This window comes from Triturus cristatus, chromosome 6 (assembly GCF_964204655.1).
Source record: "Triturus cristatus chromosome 6, aTriCri1.1, whole genome shotgun sequence".
Taxonomy (NCBI): Eukaryota; Metazoa; Chordata; class Amphibia; order Caudata; family Salamandridae; genus Triturus; species Triturus cristatus.
The window spans coordinates 433,945,699-433,966,913 of NC_140589.1; the positions used below are offsets into that span (position 1 = coordinate 433,945,699).

The window sequence follows — 21,215 nt, forward strand, 5'->3', positions numbered from 1 at the left end:
ATTAAAAGCCCAGTTAATAGGCCTATAAAGGGCTAAGAAGGGCTTACCCGCTGCGATGCATGAAGCGAGTTCCTTTTTATGGAAATTCAGTGGTGTACATCATATGGCTGGCCTCCGTTTGTGGGGTGCCACACAGTAGTACTGGTGGGGGCTGTAAAATTGAAGAGTCGGCTATCAATTAACAGAGCCATTCTAGTAAAGTATATAATATCTGTATGAAGAGTAAAAGAGGATTACCTCAATTGAGTGGTGCCACCCACTTGCGTTCCGAGTCTTTTGTCACAGTTGGAGTCAATCCAAGTCTAAAAAGGGTGTATGATAGAATGCAGTTAGAAAACGAGTGTGCCCAGATACTATAAAAAGGGGGCAAGTAATCTCTCGTACAAGCTAATTACCTTTGGCCGCTAGAATCCGGCATCCATCCGTAACGCGTTGTGTTTGTGTTCTGATCACCGCGCACCGCAAGGACGTCTATTTAAGAAAGGCGTCGACGTAAGGGCTACAGTACCGGGGCGTAAAAAGGAAAGAGTTAAAAGACTCAGACCGGACTGCCGGTTTCGAGTCACCCTGATGTGTGTTCATAAGGGGTCAATGTTTTATTTAGATCGCGGTAAACTTTTCATAATTAGAGGTAATAATTGCATCTGCACCGAGCTATCGGTATTAGACCTCCAGTACATATACTTCAAAAAAGGAGGCGTCCCTTACACTTCTATAGATAGTGTGGACCAAGCATGGATTAGGACAGTCAAAGAAAATTACAATTTAACATATATTACAAACCAACAATTGGACGTAAAAATAATAATAATGAAACATACTAAAACATAAAAGTTAGCCATTAGGTCAACATCATCTAAGTACATAGAACAGTGTTGTACAAGGTTGTTTAGAATAATGGTTAAACATTATGTACAACAGAAATTATGAAATACGTGTAGTAACCAGAGTTACAAGGTGTACAGCAGGGGAGTTACCATGGAAAATGTGTAACAAAGGATTGAATAATTGTCGCAGACCATATAGAATTGGATATCGGTCATGACTACCGGTAATGTGTATCACTCAATTATTGTGAGACATACTAAGGTGATGCTAGTCAGTAACAGGAATAGTGTTACTACCTGATTAAGTGTAACTCAGTAATTTACAGGTGGTATATGGCCCACTAAGGCCCTAGTGACTTCATGCCCGGTTGTACATGTATTCCACATAGGTGGATTCATCCGATGTTCATAATCGAGATCTGCTTACTAATTTCTTCAAATTCATTCAGACCCCTGGCGATCGTGTCCAGAGAGTGTATCCACCTGCATTCTCGTTTGCTGAGTATACTATTGAAATCACCACCTCTTGGGTTGGGTTTAACCTTCTCAATTACCCACCATCTCAGGCTATCTGCAGTGTGTTCAAACGTAGAGAAATGCTCCACAAGGGGGGCACCTTGTGTCTTGCAGCGTATGCGGCTGCAATGTTGCAAGATGCGGCACTTAACTTTCTGGATAGTCTGACCCACATACATAAAGCCACATGGGCAGACAATGGCATAGATAACTCCCGTAGTATTACAGTTGCTATGTTCGTTGAGTTGGTATGTCTGATTGTTATGTGAAAATTCCGTTAATGGCAATGGTTCTTTGAGGGGACCCGGATGTTGGAATTTCGCCCATGGTCTGTTGTGGACGTCGGAACTACGGGCGAGTTATACAGTAGTGTTATCTGTTCTTTTGACAATGTAAACGCCGATTTTGACAATGGCACATGCCAGTTCATGATCCATATTGCTCACTTGCGGGCCGTATATAAGTCATGGCAGAAAGAAAAGAATAAAACCCAATATTAATGTGTTTGCAGCAGCACATTTTGATGCATGGTGTGGGAAGGAAGGCTGTATCCATAATTTGCAGCAGCCAATTTGGCAATCACTATGCAGACTTCACCACAGTTGAAGGACAGGAAGTGTATCTGCTTAGGATTCTGTGGCCTAAACACATGAAGAGGGTATCCAGGAACTAGGTTTAAATGAACTAAGTTCAGTGATTTAAATCAAACTTACCTGTCCATAATGTGGATTGCAGGATGTACATTGCTGCAACTGACTCATGCCTTAAGTACCGAGTGTCAGCCGCAGACTTCCATCATATGCTGTGACAATGCCCCGTGATCAGGGATTACTGGAAAGAGGTGTTGACCCAAGTAAAAGAGGTGATAGACAGACCACTTATTTGTTGTCTCATGAAGTTCATGCCAACAGAAAAGAAACAGGGCAACAAACAGATTAATTACTTCTCAATAGTGTTAACAAAAAAGGAAACCGCAGTGCACTGGAAGGTTTTATCGGTGCTCCCTTCTGGAGTGAGGATTACTGACCAGAACAAAAGGGATAGCACTGAGAACGACACTTGCACCTCCCTGCAAGTGCAGATTAATGCAGAACATGGGACACAATCCAGTTTGTCTTGGCCGATAAAACAGACCAGAGACTGCTTTAGGATGCCACATTTCTCAGTTGTGTACCAGACCCACTTGGGAAGTTGTAAGAGGTGGGAGGCTTGAAATGTTTTTGCGTATGTGGATAAGCGACCCTGGCAGCCATGAGTGAAAAGAGCCCACCCCCGCCCATGGATTTCCTTACTTACCCTGAGAGTGCTCCCTTTTGATCCACTTGCCACCTTAAAATGTTTAAAACTGGAAACCAAGGATATGGGGTGTGAGGCAGTGGGATAGACACCTTCAGTATTTGGGATGGAAATGAAAGGGCAGAACATATGATGTAGTGATCTGAACAAGTACGTCCATGACTGTAGTATCAGACCATGTTAGTTATGTTTCTATTCGAGTGTTAATGTTGTTAGATTAATGTTCATCGCTCTGACCAACACCAAATGAAAAACCCATCTAGATAATCTTCGTAGAGTATCGAACTAAAAAATTCAAAAATTACCGGCCAATCTCCCTGCTTCCATTCTCAGTGAAGGTACTGGAAAAAATAATCCACATTCAACTCATGAAGCCTCTGGACCAGAACCAGCTACTCGCTGCCTCCTAATTCGACTTCTGCAGCAATGACCGCACAGAAACCGCCCTGATCGCAGCCACCGACCACATCGAAACCCTCCTTGACTGAGGAGAATCAGCAGCTTTGATCCTCCTTGACCACTCGGCAGCCTTCGACACCGTATCCCACCACACGCTGATCAAAAGAGTCCACCAAATTGGCATCCAAGGGGCTGCGCTCAGATGGATCACCTCCTTCCTCACTGGAAGAACCCAGGGGATCCACCTTTCCCCTCTGAACCCAAGGAGATCACCTGTGCTGTCCCCCATGGCTCATCCCTCAGCTCCACGCTCTTCACCGCATAAATGACCTACGCAGATGACGTCCAACTCATCCTTTCACTCCTCGATGACCCCACCACCATCAAAACCAACTTCCACGGATGCATGACAAATGTCACCGACTGGATGAAGAACAACTGCCTGCAGCTGAACACTGACAAGACGGAAGTACTGATCTTTGTCAACAGCAGCAACACATGGAACAACTCCTGGTGGCCATCAGACCTAGGACTCGCACCCACTCCCTCCAACTACACCAGAAACCTCGGAATCATCATTGACAACAAGCTCACCATGAAATCACAGATCAATGCCATCTCCTCCACCTGCTTCCTCACTTTGTGCATGATATGTAAGATCTTATAGTGGCTACCCTAACAAAAGACACAGTGACACAAGCCCTCATCACCAGCCGACTAGACTACGGCAACACCCTCTGCATAGGAATCGCCGCACACCTCCAACAGAGACTTCAACCCATACAGAATGCCACAGCCAGACTCATCCTCAGCCTTCCCTGATGAACCCACATCACACCCTTCCTCAGCCAAATCCACTGGCTCCCCGTACAGAAGAGATGCGAATTCAAGCTGCTGATCCACGCACACAAGGCTCTACACAACTAAGGACCCATTTACATTAACCACTACCTGAACTTCCGCCAACAGTTAAAAAGACTATGCTCTGCCTCTCTTTCACTTGCCCATACTCCCCGCATCTACCGAAGCATAAGTTGAGTACGCTCCTTTTCCCACATTGCAGCAAAGACCTGCATCAGCCTCCCCACGCACCCCTGGACCATCACCTCACTTCCGGAATTCCGAATGGCCCTCAAGATCTGGCTGTTCATAAAAGCCTCCAGGAACTGCAAGAGCCTGGATTCCCTATCGGGTGATAAGCTGCCCTTTATAAATCCTGATTGATTTAATGTGTCAATGAAAAGCATGACCTGATATTGAAAAATTAATAAAGAGCAATTTTTAGAAAAAAAGGAAAGGTCAATAACGCATTCTAGGTCCCTTCCAAGAATTCAAGGCCATCTCTTCCCCTCTGCCGCTTATCCTTCTTTCCGATAGTGGGGAGTGCTGAACCTCTTAGCGAAGAAACAATGTGTCTTCATGTCATAGCTTCATAGAAGTTCTTTGCCCTCAGTGGTTTTTGTCTTGGATGTCTGTTGTTATTGCTAGCCCAAGAATCCTTGATGTCATCAGTCACCAGCCTCTTCACTTCTTTCCCTAGTCAAGCCTACAATGTACTTTGAGCTTCTCTTTGATTCCATCTCTACCCCGAGCCCCCCCTTCTAATTTGTCATTGCCAATGCAAGTTCTTTCTTTCGTTCCTGGTTAAAGTTAGTTGCAGGTCACCCAGCGCTATTGTAGAGCCTTTGGTTTTTTTATGAGTCTTTCTCTTAAATCCTTGGAATAAAGACTGTTGTGGCAACACTCACCTTGGGGTGCCTTTCTGGACAGCTACCAAGTGCCTTCTAACTTCCTCAGATTAAAAGAAACCTCTTTCAAGCTTTCATTGAAAGCAGTTCCTCTAAAATAGAATTCTGCAGCACGCTCCACTGTCTGCTCTCTATGAGCCTTTTCCATGGTCCAGGATTGCATATTCTGTTTTACCCTGCTGCTTTATCCTCAAAGTCTACCATGAGTCCCTCCTTGCCAATGATTCTCAAGTCATGGGGTGGGCTGAGGCCTCTTTGTGCTTTGCCCTTATCTCAGCGGGGTGCACTTGAGGACCTTACTTTTGTTCGAACCTCACTCTACCACTGTAGGAGGTGGGGATGTAAACAGCAGGCGAGGCTACCTCTCACCCATCTAGGGCATGACCTCCTGGTCTCCTATCTATGCTCTTTGAAACTATTGCACGCGCTCAGCCCTGCAGACTGTGATCCAGACCTCTGCCCACTGTCTGTGGAAGGGACCTTTGTGTTCTTTAGCATTCAACATAGCTTGAGAAAGGGGAAGCACTATACAGTATGCCACCACTAAGGAAAGCAATACATATCTTGCCTTGACAAAGAAATGCATCTTTAGAACTGTTGATGCATAACTAGCAACACGTCTGGAATGGTTGTGTGAAAGAGGCGCGCATGGCTAAATCATGCGTGCCTCTACCACGCAGCCTGAACCACGAATGCGTCGTATCCACACATTCCTTTACCATGCATTCCTTTACCACGCATACCTTTACTACACTATTTCGTGGTAAAGGCATGAATGGTAAAGGGGTATGCGTGGCTAAGATCGTAAGCCCCCGCTTCCCGCCCTAAGCTACAAACCCCCAAACCTGCCCTCCCCCCACCTTGGGGTCCAAATACCTTCACCGTCTCCTAACCCTTAATATACACTACCCCAACCCCCTCCCACCCCCGCGCTGTCCCTAAAACTACCCCAACCCCTTCCACTGCCCTTAGGCCTAAAACCCTAACCCCCATTTTAAAAAACGACCCCTTCCTCCCTTTAGCCCTAAAAACTACCCCTTCCCCAGCCCTGAAAATGGCCCCCAGCCCTGAAAACAACGACCCCCCCAGCCCTGAGAACGACCCTACCCTCCCAATCCTGAAAACGACCCCGACCCCCCCCAGCCCTGAAAACTACCCCCAACAAATAAAAATTCCCGCTCCCCCCCCAAAACCGGCTCCAGCCCCACTTACCTCACTGCATCCTCTTCCTGCTTCCGCCAAGCTGCAGCTAGACCGCACACTGCCTTAACCACGCATACGCGTGGTTAAGCCATATGCATGGTTAAGGTAAGCCTGGTAGCCCTTGCGTAGTCGGAATACGAGTGGCTCTGCCTGCCTTGTTCTGACTGTTTCACCTCTGGAACGCATCTTCCGGTTGTAAACAACAAGATTCTTCAGGTGATTAGGGCATTTACTCTGGTTTTGTGTAGCCTGAGTGTCAAGTTAGTCAGCATAGGTTTTTACCCCATCAAGGTTGATGAAATCAGTACAATTGAATTCTGCAACAACTGTGCTTGTTATTTCATTACCTTTACAAGGCTTATTGTTATAAGCTGAATGAACAATGTGTTCTACCCATGAGCCCAAATACCATCTTCCATAAGAATAGTAAAACTCAGGTAGTTGAATGCATGTCTAATCTATACACTAATTCATTTTGGTGTGGACTGGAATACCTTTTGATGTTTGTAATGCTTTCAGCTTCAAATATATTCTACAAGCATGCTTATGTTGTTAATTAAAAAAGAAGTAATTTGCTGCAGACTAATGGAGATATCTTTACAGATTTTGCCAAAGAGCATCGGAAAACTTAAGAAGCTTAACAATTTGAATGTAGATCGGAACCGACTGATGTCTATACCGAAAGAGGTGAGTAAACTTTGCCTAAGATTGTGATCTGAAGATGGGTTATGATCAAAGTTTGGAAGTTTGTGAAAGGTTCTGTCTACTCTAATGCTGTACCCTAATTTTCTTTAATATTATGTTTTCTGTAAATGGATGTGAAGATCATTGCACTTTTTGAGAAGATGATGAAGGCAACTATATATCCTTTATTTAAATATATACCAATATGTTAATCTACTCTAACATTACATTGCTAATATTGAATGGAAAATTCCAATCTTATCAACACTTCAGCAGGCCCGCCAAAAACGTTTTGAAAAGCTGAGGTCAGATTTCTTCAGCACGACATGCTGTGAGGATTCATTGACGTTATTGGCATATCGGTGAAGGAACCTACATATATGGTTCAGTGATCCACGGTTGCTCATAATTTCCAGTCATATGTTGTATCCGCTCTTACCAAGTGGTTCGTTATATGTGGGTGTTGGGAGGAGGCGCAGAAATGAGTATGTATTTTCTGCCTTGCTCAAAACATTGTTCTTGCTTGTTAGTTACGATCACCGCTGTTGACATTACGGCCTGGTCATTAGACATGCGCGTTCTTACCTTACTGGTGATATCGGCATGCACGTGTAAGACCGAACAAGATTTTCCTGACTCTCTCAAGTGTTTCCTATTAGGATCAGGTGATGGGGTTGGGAACAAGAAAGCACTGCTCCTTCCCTGCCTTTCTTCACCACCCCATCTGACGCTGTGCCTTCCTTGCTCTCAGCTCCTGCAATTAGTAGAACAAATCACGAGGTCTTGAAGTTGAGGGACTAGGAACTGAGGCCACGGCTCCAACTCCCTGATTTTTATTCTTCCTCCTTCTGATCCAACCTGGGGAAGGTGAAAGGTAGGAGTGCCAAGCCTCTGATTCCACCATAAAGAGAAGGAGAAACTAGAACTTCTAAATTTCACATTTTTTCTTTCAGTGATTTTCTTTGTATTTGAGAAGTTAAATCACATGGGTTGCCAAGTTCTGTCATCTTTGCTCACTCCATTTTCCGATCAGAGAGAAATCCCGCAAGGATGTAGATTTGGAGAGAGATCCAATGTGCAGATGTAGAATTGAGAGAGATCAAAGGCACAGAAGTGCAAGATAGGTTAGTGCCTCGTGATACCCTATTGTCACAAATGTGAATAAAAGACCCAGCGTAGGCATAGAGCTAAGAGAAAGAGTCTGATTCCAAAGACACTAAGGGCACCGATCATAGGTTTCAGATGCCTGAAAGGCAGGTAGGTAAAAGAGACCTACCAAAGGCAGAGATGGGAGAGAAAGAGTAAAGAAGACACCGTAATGGTACAGAAGAGAGATCTCAGAGACACAGGTGAGAGCGATAAGAGCATTTAAAATTAGAAGTGAAAGTGAAAAGGAGAGAGAGCTAAAAGACCTGGTGAAAACTGAAGGAAATACAAGTATCCGAAGCACCACGCTGTGTGGATGAGGAACACAACTAGAATCCTACAATAGATACATAAGACACACACACATATATGCACATGCAAACGCAAAACCGCACACTCCCCTTCCATCCCTCAAAATAAAAAAGAAACCGATGCTAGTATTGGTCCTAGTGACATATTTTGATGAGCGAGCTGTGCTTCCAAAGCAAAGCTGTGCAATCGGTTGGTTCTTTGTGCCACTGATGCACAGAGAAAGTAAGGGTGGTTGCTTTGGCTGTTACCTTCTTGCCGGCTTGCTACATGACCTGCTGCTGGCCCAGACTCTCGGAAGGGGAACCCCCTACCCCAACCTCCGTATCAGTTGTGCAGGTGATGGGTGCTGTAGCCCGATAAACACGAAGAGGTGTCCCGCTGCGCAGGATGCACGTGGTTTGTGCCCGGGTGAAGACCGGGCCAAGAGCAGGCCTGTCTGCGGTGAACAAGGCTGCGCTGGGCCCTGTCTTTTTCTTCCTTCACCTAGAAAGCCTGTGCCTGCTGGCCGAGTGGGTGAGTGACCAGTCACCTCTGGTTATTTCCCTCTACTAGAACCTGGAAGGCCGTTGTGGGGCCTGCGATTGGGGTGACGTTTATATTTGCACATTCAGTCATAAAGATGTTGAGCCTCTTCTGGAAGTAACGCACATTAAAGGGCTGTCTTGATTGTGATCATGGGGAAACAGAGGCCATGGAAGGAGTCTGTCACCTGTTCCCTCCCCAATGCCCACCTCAATTGAGAGGATGCTGCGAGGAGCTATAGGGTTTGGGGCCTAGAGATCGAGTTAACTGAGAGGCGACTCTCCCTGAGTGCAAATGCCCACTGCACTCAAATATTGACCTTGCTAGCCTCATTACATAGCCCTGAGCATCCCATTAATGACATTGACCCAGCCATAGACCAGCTTGGGGCCCAAGACACACGGGTGCTGTTACCATGTGCCCAATGATGGATGAAAAGAGCACACAGACACACTTGGCTGTCAAAAAGAAGCAAGGCTCTCGACCGACACTCAAACCCACTAAAGACGCTGGGGAGGATTTTGCAGTCTCATGCCACAAGGATGAAGTTATTGCTTCTGTATGCAATGAGCGTCAAGATGGGAAAGTTCTATAGACTCCTTGCGTCACAAGTCTAATAGGTGAAGTTTTAGCTCAGGTTAAAACCATCTTTTTGGATGAACTTGCACCATTATTAGCTCAACTGGACGAGCTGGGTTTATTAAATGGGAGCGCCACTAGTGTGGCTTCTGGGCGGCCTATGAGTCAAACGGACAAAAGCTGCATGGCTGCAGCACATAGGGCCATCAATATGATAGAAAAAGGAATAAGCGATTGTGCAAGTTATTGCGGGGGCACAGCAGGGCCAAACAGCACTAGTTTGGGGGGGTCTTTTTCATTAAATAAGACCAATCGTGGTTTCATTAAACTCCCAATTATAAATGTACCCACTGCCTCATGCCCCTATGTCCTGATCCTTTCAGGGGTCCCTGAGCTAAAAATAGGCCAGAGAAAATCTCATGAACACCTAACGAATAAATGGTTGCATTGGCTCAGCAAGTATAGGAATTTCTCCACTAATAGAGCTGGTAATATCCTTTTGACCCGTAGGGTGAGCTAGATTGGAAAAGGTCCTGTAGATAGGCCTGGTGATTGTTTCATCATTAATATTAGAAACCCAAAGCTGGCAAATTAGCTCTTGGTAGGTGAACTATCTAGGCAAGAACCGGGCTTAAACGCTCTTAGCACTGGGTTATTCCTACAGATCTCTCCAACCAGAAAAGCTTGAATCATGTTGACCTGACACATGAGTCCGGGTTTCCCAGTTATCAGGCACCACTTGCCCAGTCTTGTATTGTCCCAGTAGCTAATAGATTTGAGGCACTGGATGGGGGTGGATTGACATTCTGTATCAAGGATTGGCAGAGGGTGTACACACAGAGGGCGACTTTCTGAGGAGATGGGTTTGTGACTGTGGAAGCCTTAACAATCATTTAATTCATACTCCATCCTGTTTAGGAAGGTCCTACTCATTGGGAGATGATTGCCGAGACGAAGCAACTCTGCAGACTCACCCAGGTCTTTCAGGTGGCATGGACATTAGGAGGGTTGTCCTTTTCGCTCCAACAGTCCTTCATAATTCCAGTCAAGAAATTGACATTAGAGAAAGCCATATGGATGTAATAGGGGTCCATATCAGGCATCGGGTACCCAGGAAGTCTAAAAGCAAATTGGAATTGAGTGATTGTGGGTTATTTATAGAACAGTACGACATCTGCCTATTTCAAGAAACATGGTTAACAAAAGAAATTCATCGCCCAGGCTTTGCGATCTTTATTGAGGCGGCTATTGTATGGGGAGGGATAGGCCATCAGGGTAGCTGTCCACCTGGGTAGCAGCTCATTTGGGCTGTAAGGCCAAAATGGTGGAGACTTTCTCCGAAGATATTTTGTGTCCTACTAGCTTTTGCCCCCAAAACAGATGTGTACTTGGTCAATGTATATTCTAGTCCAGTGGGCATTGGACAGGAACCTCCTACATCCTTGTTCACACTTCCTGAGAATGCCCTTAAGATAGTAGGAGGCGGCGTTTAAAGCATCCCGCTCAGCTGCAGTACACCTTCCACTCGGGTGCCCATGGTAGCCTCTCGCGGCTTGATTATGTCCTTGTCCCTGCGGCCTATGCTGGGAGGGTGGGAGAGGTGCGCCATCTGGCGCGGGGTATTTCAGATCATTCCCCGCTCCTGTTGCACTTGGGTGTCTTCCCGAGGGGAGAGGGCAGGGTAGCCCCAATCAATGCTTGGTACCTGCGTGACCCCACTATTCGCGCTGACCTGATTAAATCATTGCAACGGTATTTTGAGGAGAATGTGGGGTCCGTTCCGTCGGCTATCTCCCTATGGGAAGCCTTTAAAACAGTTCTCAGAGGGGAGGCCCTCTCCTTTATCTCCCATGCCCGCAGACGCGCACAGGAGGAGGTGACCCGGGTGGAGGCCGAAATTACTGAATTGGAGGGCGATCTGGGGAGTGGGGTGACTGACGCAGCGCTACATGTTCTACACCTTAAACAGGCGGCCTATAGGGCCCTCGTCACGGAGGCGGCCAGGGGCCTTAGCAGAGAGCAACAGGGGCGACTGTATGATGTGGGTGATAAGGCTGGCAAACTGATTGCGTGGTTGGATAAGAAGGAGAGAGCTAGTCGTGTGGTCCCGCTGATTGAGAGGACGGATGGTGTACGAATTACTGAGCCGGAAGGCATTGTTTCTTGCTTCGCGGATTATTTCCGCGAGGTATATTCTCCGGTCTCTCCCTGCTCGGAGGAGGACTCCCATGCCCTGCTGCGGGACATCGCGCTGCCCTCGCTATCAGTGGAGGACAGGGATTCGTTGGATGCCGCTCCCACCTCGGATGAAATTGCCCTCGCCATACGCTCGGTCGCCTCGGGCAAGGCCATGGGCCCGAATGGCCTCCCTATCGAATTGTATAAGCTGCGACCGGATACTGGCACCTCACCTCCGTGCGATGTTCCTTGCGGCCCACTCGCGGGGCTCCCTCCCGCCGGACCAGCGTCTAGCTACCATCGTGGTTATCCACAAGGAGGGGAGACCGCGAGACCGGGTTACATCCTATCGGCCGATCTCGCTCTTGAATGCGGAGCCTAAAATCCTCGCCAAGGTGCTTGCCAACCGGCTGGTCGGCGTGGTGGGCGATCTGGTCCACCAAGACCAGTCCGGCTTCATCCCCCATCGCAACACGGCTCTTAACTTGCGGCGCTTGCACGGGGTGCTCGCGCGTGTTCCATTCGTGCGGGAGCCGGCCATCTTGGCGTCCTTGGACGCCACCATGGCGTTTGACACGCTCGAGTGGCCGTACATCTGGGCGATGTTGGCGAAATTTGGATTTGGCCCGGGATTCATCAGCTGGGTCAAATTGTTGTACTCTGACCCATTGGCGCAGGTGGTGGTGAATGGTCGAGTCTCGGCCCCATTCGTGCTGGGACGGGGCACGCGACAGGGTTGCCCCCTGTCGCCGCTCCTGTTTGCACTGGCCTTGGAACCCCTGGCGGAGTGGCTGCGGTGGCACCCTTCTATCCGTGTTCTCCGTTGGACCCCTGAGTATGAGGACCGCGTGTCCCTCTACGCCGACGACATCCTGTTGTACTTAGCCTCCCCGCGTAAATCACTGATTGTCCTGGTCGATGTTCTGCGCTCCTTCGGCCGTAACTCAGGTCTTGTCATCAACTGGGCTAAATCCTGCATCTATGTGCTTTCCGGGGAGGCTCCTGTTCTCCCGCGGGGCTGCTCGATCCAGATTGCCTCGCAGGGGTTTCGTTACCTGGGCGTCTATATTACGCTGGACCCGGTGGCACGCTACGAGCGGAATTTGCTTCCCCCCCTCCAGCGCTTGAAGGAGGACGTCGCGCGCTGGCGGCGCTTGCCGCTTTCACCGCTCGGCCGGGCGGCATTGTTCAAGATGATGTCCTTGCCGCGCTTTTTGTATGCTCTCCAGAACTCGATGGATCTGGTCCCGGCGCGTTACTTCCGTGAGGTGGAGAGTTTGCAGCGCCGCCTGTTCTGGGACGGGAGGCCGCGTATAGCACTGGCAAAGTTGACGCTCCCGTGGTATGACGGAGGGATTGCCCTCCCGGATATTAAGCGGTATTACTGGGCCTCCCAATTAGCTGCAATTAATCATGGCCTTTACGGGCCCGCCTTAAACCCGGCATTTGAAATGGACAAGATGCTCCTGCCCGGTGGCGATTATAATCGAGCGCTCTACACTAGCGTGCCCGATTCCCGCCTTACGGGACCCACGCGTGTCATGGTGCGAGTATGGCACGCGGCCAATGCAGCTATGGGATGGAAGGACCGTTTGACCCGGGCGTCACCGTTGTATGCGTCTGAGAGGTTGGGCTTCTTATGAACCTCGAAGGGCTTCGATAGGTGGGACACGATAGGCATTAGTACAGTGGGGGACCTCTGGACGAGGGGAGGATTCAAAACATTTGAGACACTGCAGGCGGAGTTTCAGCTGCAGGGCAGTGAATACTTTCGATACCTGCAGGTCCGTCACGCTCTGGGTTCAGTCTTCCCAGACGTGGCCGCCATCCCGGAGTCCTCCCCATTGGAGGATAGAGTGCTAGATGGCCACGTTCCGGACAGCACGATCTCCCTCATCTACAAGAAGTTGATTAATGACCGCTCGGGCTTACTGACTGGGCTCCGCGAGGCTTGGGTTGCCGATGGGTTGGAGCTGGACGACGAGGACTGGATTTCCGCGGTGGCCTCCCCGAAGGAGGTGGCCATCCCGGCTCGCCTTCGCTTCGTCCAGCTTAAGATACTTCACCGGGTGTACATGACGGGGCCAGGGCTTCTGCGTATGGGCTATGCTGAGGATGGACTGTGTAGGCGTGGGTGCGGTGCATTGGCGACCTTTTTACATATTCTGTGGGAATGTCCGAGGGTGGAGCGATTCTGGCGTGGTGTGCATGAGGTCCTGCGAGCGGTTACGCATGTCGTGCTGGTGCCTGAAGCAAGGAGATGCCTGCTGAATGTGTGGGAACCAACCGACTACTCGGTTCCACAGACGCGATGGGTGACGCTGGGTTATATGATCGCTAAACGTGACATCGCTCAACTGTGGGGATCCCAGAGGCCCCCGGCAGTGTCGGCCTGGAAAGAACACATGGATTGGTGCATGTTCCGAGAGAAAGTGGTGTATGTGGCGCGGGGTAAGCCTGGGGCGTGGCTGAAGGTGTGGGGCCCCTGGAACGCCTACCGCGGGGGTATTTGCGAGCCGCCGTTGTTGCCTCCCGCTTCACCAGCTCCGTCCCCCTAGATGACCCCCTCCCCCAATCCCGGGCACAGTGTTTTCCCAGTCCCGGACCTATTTCCCTTCCCCTCCTTCGATTTTAGTGTAGGGTTGGGGTCCCCCCATTTGAGGAGCATATGTTGTCACTCTTGTTCTCGGGTTGCCTTGCGGGTGTGGGTTTTTGTTGTTAGTGTTGTATAAAACGAAACCGTATTGTGGGCTCAGAGTCATGTGGCCCACGTTGTTGATACCTCCTGCTAGCGTCTCTGTAACGCCAAGTGCCTTATTGTATATATGTCACTAATTGCTGTCACTTTAGCGGCCGGCCGGCCGGAAGGTTGTAGGCCCATACCTGTATATATTCGAGATTGTAATAAGCGGTTTCAAAAAAAAAAAAAAAAAAAAGATAGTAGGAGGCAATTTTACTTGTCAATTGGAGCCCCTTCATATCAACCATGATGACTCACTAAGTGATGAGGATAGGCTAGGAGCCGTTCCAACGCTGTCTAGTCCCCCTATAAAGTAAAGGTCCCACCTGGCCCTTCAAATTAACGCCCTCGTACTGAACCATTTAAGGTTAAATAATGGGTGCATCAAGTCAGACAGGCAGGGCTCTCATATATTTAAACGGATAGAAAGTTCATCACTGATAGACTACATTTTCGTGGATATAAGGTTATGGCTCCTAGTTTTGGACTTGGAAATATTACCTAGATATGTGATCATAATGCTCTGGCCCTTGACTTAACTCTACCCTCTAGAAGTGTCTCAGTAGCTTGCTCAGATAGGTTGGACGAGAGATTGAGGTTGTCTTCCTACAGACAAAGAATATATTGGTCTATGTTACACCTGGCACCATTGGTGTGGGTCTCCCTTCCATTTTTTTACTGTTGCCTCCTATGTTTTTGCTATGTTTGTGCTGGTCAAGATGCTTTGGGCACTTTGCCACTGCTATTCAGTGCCAAAGTGCAAGTGCTCCCTATTGTAAATTGTTGTATTAGATTAGTGACTCCATGATTGGCTTATCGGATTTACTTGTCAGACCCTAGTACAGTACACCATGTGTGCCCAGGGACTGTAAATCAAATGCTGCTGGTGGGCTTGCAGCACTGATTATGCCACCCACAGAAGCAGCATGTAAAATATGGCTCAGGCCTGCCATTGCAGAGCCTGTGTGCAGTCTGGGACTGCAATGTCGACGTGGCAAGTGCACCCACTTGCCAGTCCCTAAACCTTCCCCTTTCTCCATATTAGTCACCCCTAAGGTAGGCCCAAGGGCAGGGCGCATTGTATGTAAAAGGTAGGACATGCCCTGATGTGTGCGGCATGTCCTAATAGTGAATTACAGCCAATTTCGTTTTTCACTATTGCAAGGCTATTTGTTCCCATAGGCCAGAATGGGCAGTTTGATTATAACATCTTATAATCCTAACTGACCCTAGGAACAAGATGGGAAAATAACGTTTATTATGCCTGAGCTCAGAATGTTAAAATACATCTTTTAGTGTGGGTGATTTTTACATTCTGTGTTTGAAAATTCCACTTTTAGAAAGTAGGTATTTTCTTGCCTAACCATCCAGCATGCCTCTGCTAGGTTTGTGTATTCCATGTCTGGTTTGTGAGTGACAGGGGGCTGGAGAGGGCCTTGGCTGATGGGTCAGGGCTGGGCTGAATAGGACCTGCATTGAATAGAGAGTAGGGGGAGGAGTTTTCCTTTCAGCTACCTGTGTCAAGATTCCGTTCCCCAGATCAACTCTCCTCAGGATTCTGGCGATGCAATAAGGGTTCCACCTCTCGACACCCCCAACTCCTGCACTAATGGCACGGAAGGTTAGGGTGATCAAGCGAGGGAAGGGAAGGAAGGGGACAGCAGGGAGTAGAACCTGTAAAGCAATAAACACATATACCTACAAACATTAGCAAAACAAAGTCATATAGACTACTCTCGTAAATTCTCACTAATGGCACTACTCTTGCATTTTCTTACTACAAAACAAACTCCCCTCCAGAAATAAGCCTCCTTCATAAAGTAATCACCCTCACCTGTATTTTCTTTCAGATATACATAGATATACAACCACGCACACACCCCTCTTCCTCACACTCATTTATTCATGGCATGGCTATTATGAAGGGAAAGACCAGAGCCCCTTATTATGTGTGTACTGGTAGAAACAGAGCTGCCTGAAAGAACTTAGGAAAAACGGGTTGCTGTGTTCATTGGCCTAACACAGCGTATCTTGCAATGGTTCATAGAAAACTCTAATTCCTTGAATTCTGGATTCCACCCTAAGTCTTTTAGAACACGGTTACGTCACCGCGTGCGGAATGCACTTCCCCAATATACGAAAGAAAGCGTAGCCCACACTCTTCCTGGAGTAATGTCTCGGACCAGGCTTGGCTGTATGTACAGTTCAACTACACACCATGGGACCAACGGGCCACCGGGATTCTCCGGAAATAACAAAGAAAATAACGAGACGCTCCCCGCCTCAAGCGAGGACCACACTTATCTGTTAGGTCCCCTCGGAAGTCTCCTGGAACTCTAGAGCCCTGACGTCGTCAGACACAGGAACGTGGACCGACCCCAGGACGTGCACCTGAAAAGCGGCAGAGACTGGAACCAGCGTAGTCTCTCCACGCCTCGAAGAAACACCGACGAACTCTCCTCTCCACCAAAATCCGGAACGAACTCTCACGCCGGAATTACGCACAACGTTCCGTGCGAACGTCGCTCCTTATGACTGCGCGACTCCTCCCCTTTTAGTCCCTGAGCATTCTGGGGCTTGTAGGCCAAGCAGGCGCGCGCTACCCGATCCTTACAACCTGGGCCAGGTCTGCTTTCAACAATGCGGTCTCCACCTCCTGCCAGGAAGCTGCACCAGGGAGGACGGAACTGGTTTTCGCTGGGCACAGAAACTCTTTGCCTTCAGAGGACAAAGGATTTTGCAATATAAATATTGGGGTCCAGACCCCAGAGCTTTAGATCACTTCTGGGACTCAAGACAAACCTTTGCCAAGGAGAAGAACCAGAGAGGCTGAAGGAAGATTACTGCCCCTGTGCTGTTTGCTGTTGGAGTTGGCCTGCAGTGGTTACTTTATTGTCAAGGAAAGGAGAAAATGACTTTTTTGTGTTTACTTTATCATCTTGAGGAAGATATCCAAGGGCTTGTGACTGAGCTTGCCTCCTATTTTGAAGTCTCAGGGACACAAAGACTTCACCACCAGCTCCCCCGGAGTTCCCTTGCTGGAAATTCTACCTGCAGAGAGGTGCATGCTGTTGTTTGGGCCCTCTGAGAAGACTGTGTGTCGCTGGGAGCTGGAAGCACGAAGCAACGAGGAGAGACGTGTCACCGTCGCATCGCCAAAGAAACGTGCCACCGCCGCAGCTGTTTGCCATCGTATCACAGACGAAGCGCGTCACTTCACCGGAGAAGCGTGCCACCGCCGCAGAGGTCGCCGTCGCATCACTGGAGAAGCGTGTCGCAGGGCATGTTACAGCTCCAACATATATCGATTTCACCACACGGCCGTTGGGCGTGTGCGCATCGCATCCATGTTGTTGCATTGCATCAAAGACGCCATTTTGTCGCATTGTAATCGGAACTCAGTAAGAAACCGACGCATCACCTCCTCTCGGGTAAGGAACCGACACATCACCTCCCCTGCTCTGCAGTAAGGAACTGACGCATCACCTCCCCTAAAGCACGGAACTGACGCATCACCTTCCCTGCGACCCTTTTGTTGGTTTTTCGGGACACATCCAAGCTACTTTGAGAGTAAAGTGTTGCTTTTACCATCTACGTTGAACTAAGCTATTTCTACCACTTTAAAGTCATATTTTTATTACATTATTGTGGATTTTTGTCGTTTGATCTTGTGTTAAGTCTAGTAAAGATTACTTATTTTTCTAAACTGGTGTGGTGTCCATTTATAGTGTTTTCACTGTATTACTGCATGTGTTCACAAATGCTTTACACACTGCCTCTGAGATAAGCCTGTCTGCTCGTGCCAAGCTACCAAGGGGGTAAGCAGAGGTTATTTCTTGAGTGTACCCCCCCTTTCCCACACTTTAAGCAAGGGTCCCTATTTGGACAAAGGTGCAAGCCATTGCCAACTAGAGACCCCCATTTCTAATACAGTTCCCGGCTCTAACTGGTGCATTCTATAAGGTGGTGAGTCTGTTCCTGTCAGCTCTGCACAAAGTTATTTCTCTTGATGGTAAAGTTTGCCAACCGGATAGGGTAGCAGAATTTAACGCACCATAGGCTGGTGAACTAAAAGACTTATTTCGTACAGAAACAAGGTCCAGGGGCCCCAGGATAAATATACCCTCATGGTTCAACAATGAATGTAGAGCTGCTATTAACCCTAATTGAGGCACTAAAAAGAAAGGACAGCTATATGATTAAATCTGCGATGGGTGCCTACAGACACACCAGTAACAAAAACAATGTCTCAACAGGGAAATTATGTCAAGGGACCAATCAATACAAGATTTAATCAAACAACCAAGGAGGGGCGAGGGAGACCAAAGGAATGAAAAAGTAAAGATTTATAATTAAATACACAAATGGTATATACAATTTAAAGTAACCATAACAATCATATGTGCACTGACAGTGAAGTGAACAAGTGAACGGCGCAGCGACATAAGTGTTAAAATGACAACATGGTGCGGCAAAGCAATTCAAGAGTAATAAATTCAGGGTCAAGGAAGAATATATACAATAAACAGTTTGCAAAATATTTTTTTAAGTCACAAATGGCCCTTTAACTAGCCGCAAATACTGCTGTCAAGTCGACGACGTTTCAACCTCCTTGCGTTGAGGTCATCATCAGGACTATGGTTATCAGAGTATTTAAAAATACCTATGTGTAAAAGAAGAACAAGAGAGAAAGAATGAATTGTGGAGCCCAGAAAAGCCAACGATGTAGAGGAGAAGGATGAAATAAAGCAAAAAGAACAAATCATACCTGTGTATGAAGTTATTTAATTCACAGCGTCCTAGCTGAGTGCAGGAGGATTAAATTCCTATATGATTAACAAGGAAAAGGAAAAGTAAAGAAGGGGACATGGGCAAGTGGGTGTATAATTATAGAAACCAATAGCCACATCCCTTACCAATTAAGAGGTTTGAGGAAAAAAGGTGTATGACCACATCAATGAAGGTCCGCCAATGTAAGGGGGCACGTATCTTTTAGTGTCTGAAAAATAAAATTAAAAATAAATATAAAAAGGGAATCTAGTAAGGGTAGCGAACTACTAGAGAGTAATGTGACTAGGCCATCAGGGCAAGAGCGCTTACCAATAATGAACAAGGGGGTCAGGGAATCGGGGGCGCACAAAGCAATCAGCCTTGAAGGATTTAGACACTGTAATTAATCGGCAATCTGTCAAAACAAAACCGGATTACGGGGATTATAAAAACGTGCTATTGTGGACGGTGACGCGATAAAGCCATGAAGGCAAGCACGCTTACCAATGACGGACTGCAGGTATGGGAGTCAAAGGTAGTCGGAGCATCCAGCAGTAGAAATCAAGGGCGCTGGGTAAGTCAGCGATCTGAAAAAAGCAAGGGAGCAGGAGTTTGGGAAGCGTGCAATTACGACACAAGCCATAGTTAAAGCACAAGAACCGGATCGAAAAGGAAGAGGAGACTTACTCGAGGTATCATGCCAGAATGCGAGAAACGGGATCAGTCCGAAGGGAGTCACTAAGTCAAGACGATCAAAGCGTCTGGCGAGTGTGAGGCGCGGAACCCGGAAATAGACTATCCGGGTCATGTGACCGCGCAAGCAAACTAAAGGAAGGACTACGGGAAATGAAGTGAAAACAACGGACAAGGAAGGGGGGGGGGGAGAGGGACAGCGGGGGTAGGGGGAGGAAGGACACCCAATAAGTGAGGAATTATGAAAAACATAATAATATACACTTGTGATGATGAATCCTTAAATAAATCCATGTATTCTAAACCATCCTTAAACCATGAATGGGCACACACTGGATGGGGAATATTTTACAAAGCTACAATCATGTTTGATTGTTATCAAATTTGTTTGTTATTACAATAAATCCAGAGTACAAATGCAGTAAACATATCACAATTGGGTGAACTCGAATAGACAAAAAATCAGAACAAAATTAGTACATACATATTACCTATTTGAGTACTGTAAAGCAGAAAAACAGTTCAACATTGACAATATATAAAGCTAAACACCAACAAATCATAGAGATACTAAAATTATTAGAAAAACCTATAAAAAATACATACTGACAATTTATAAAACAGTCTGCACGCCAAAAAGAGGCGTATTGAATAAATGTAACAGTAGGCAGAAAAACAAATACTGCAATATTGGAACGACACTGTGTACCAAGGATACTAGCCACTCATGATAACTGTATTCCATTCATCTAAAGAGTTCAATCCGTGTGACACAGAGTTACAACGGGCAATACAATGACATTCACATTTGTTTAATAAAGTCTGAAGATTGCCGCCACGGATGGAGAGTTGTGGACGGTCTATGACTTGCCAAGTCATATCAGTTTCAGAGTGATTGCGCTCCTTATAGTGCAACACCAGCGGAGCAGTAACAACATTACATCTAATGCGGCTTTTATGTTGGGAGATGCGCTGTTTAATCATCTGTGTAGTCTGTCCAATGTAAAATAAATTACACGGACAGCGTATCACATAAATAACGTTGGTAGTACGACAATTAGAGAAATGTTTCAATTGATAGGTGTGCGAAGGAGTAACAAAGACTTTGGTATTGGTAGTCAACCCGCACACATTGCAGTTTTGGCACTTAAAGTGTCCTATCACAGGTGGAAGATTCCATAAAGTAGTCACGGTGTGTTCATGTTTTTCTTTGATGGGCCAAGTGATAGCATGGACTAGTTTGTCAGATAAGTTGTTACCCCTTTTATATGGAATAACACACCATTAGCCTTGCAAAGATGGAGTGGAATAAAGCAAAATGGGACTCTATGCTCCTTGCTGTCAAGAATAAGGATCCCAAGGAATTTTGGAACATAGTTACTTTAGGGAATCAGGAGGGTAAAACCTATATAGGTCACAACATTGCAGCTGATCTATGGATTGAGCACTATCAGTCCCTATATGGAGTACCGGATGGGCAGGCAGCACATCCAATTTGATTTAATTTTTAGTTCATATTAAGTAGTGACCTGCCGCCCTCTGGATTGGAGGGCTACTCTCCGATGGCTTTGACTGAAGTACTTGAGGCTGTTGGCAAAATTG

General features: G+C 47.2%; 1 protein-coding gene across 1 annotated transcript in view; it reads left to right on the top strand.

The window, feature by feature from the left end:
• The window catches only part of LRRC1 (leucine rich repeat containing 1), a 579,559-nt gene that overhangs the window by 493,124 nt on the left and 65,220 nt on the right, over positions 1-21,215 (top strand). Inside the window, exon 10 of the mRNA XM_085610853.1 lies at positions 6,593-6,676. Within this exon, the coding sequence (XP_085466979.1) occupies positions 6,593-6,676 (84 nt within the window). The remainder of the gene's footprint in view (positions 1-6,592; positions 6,677-21,215) is intronic.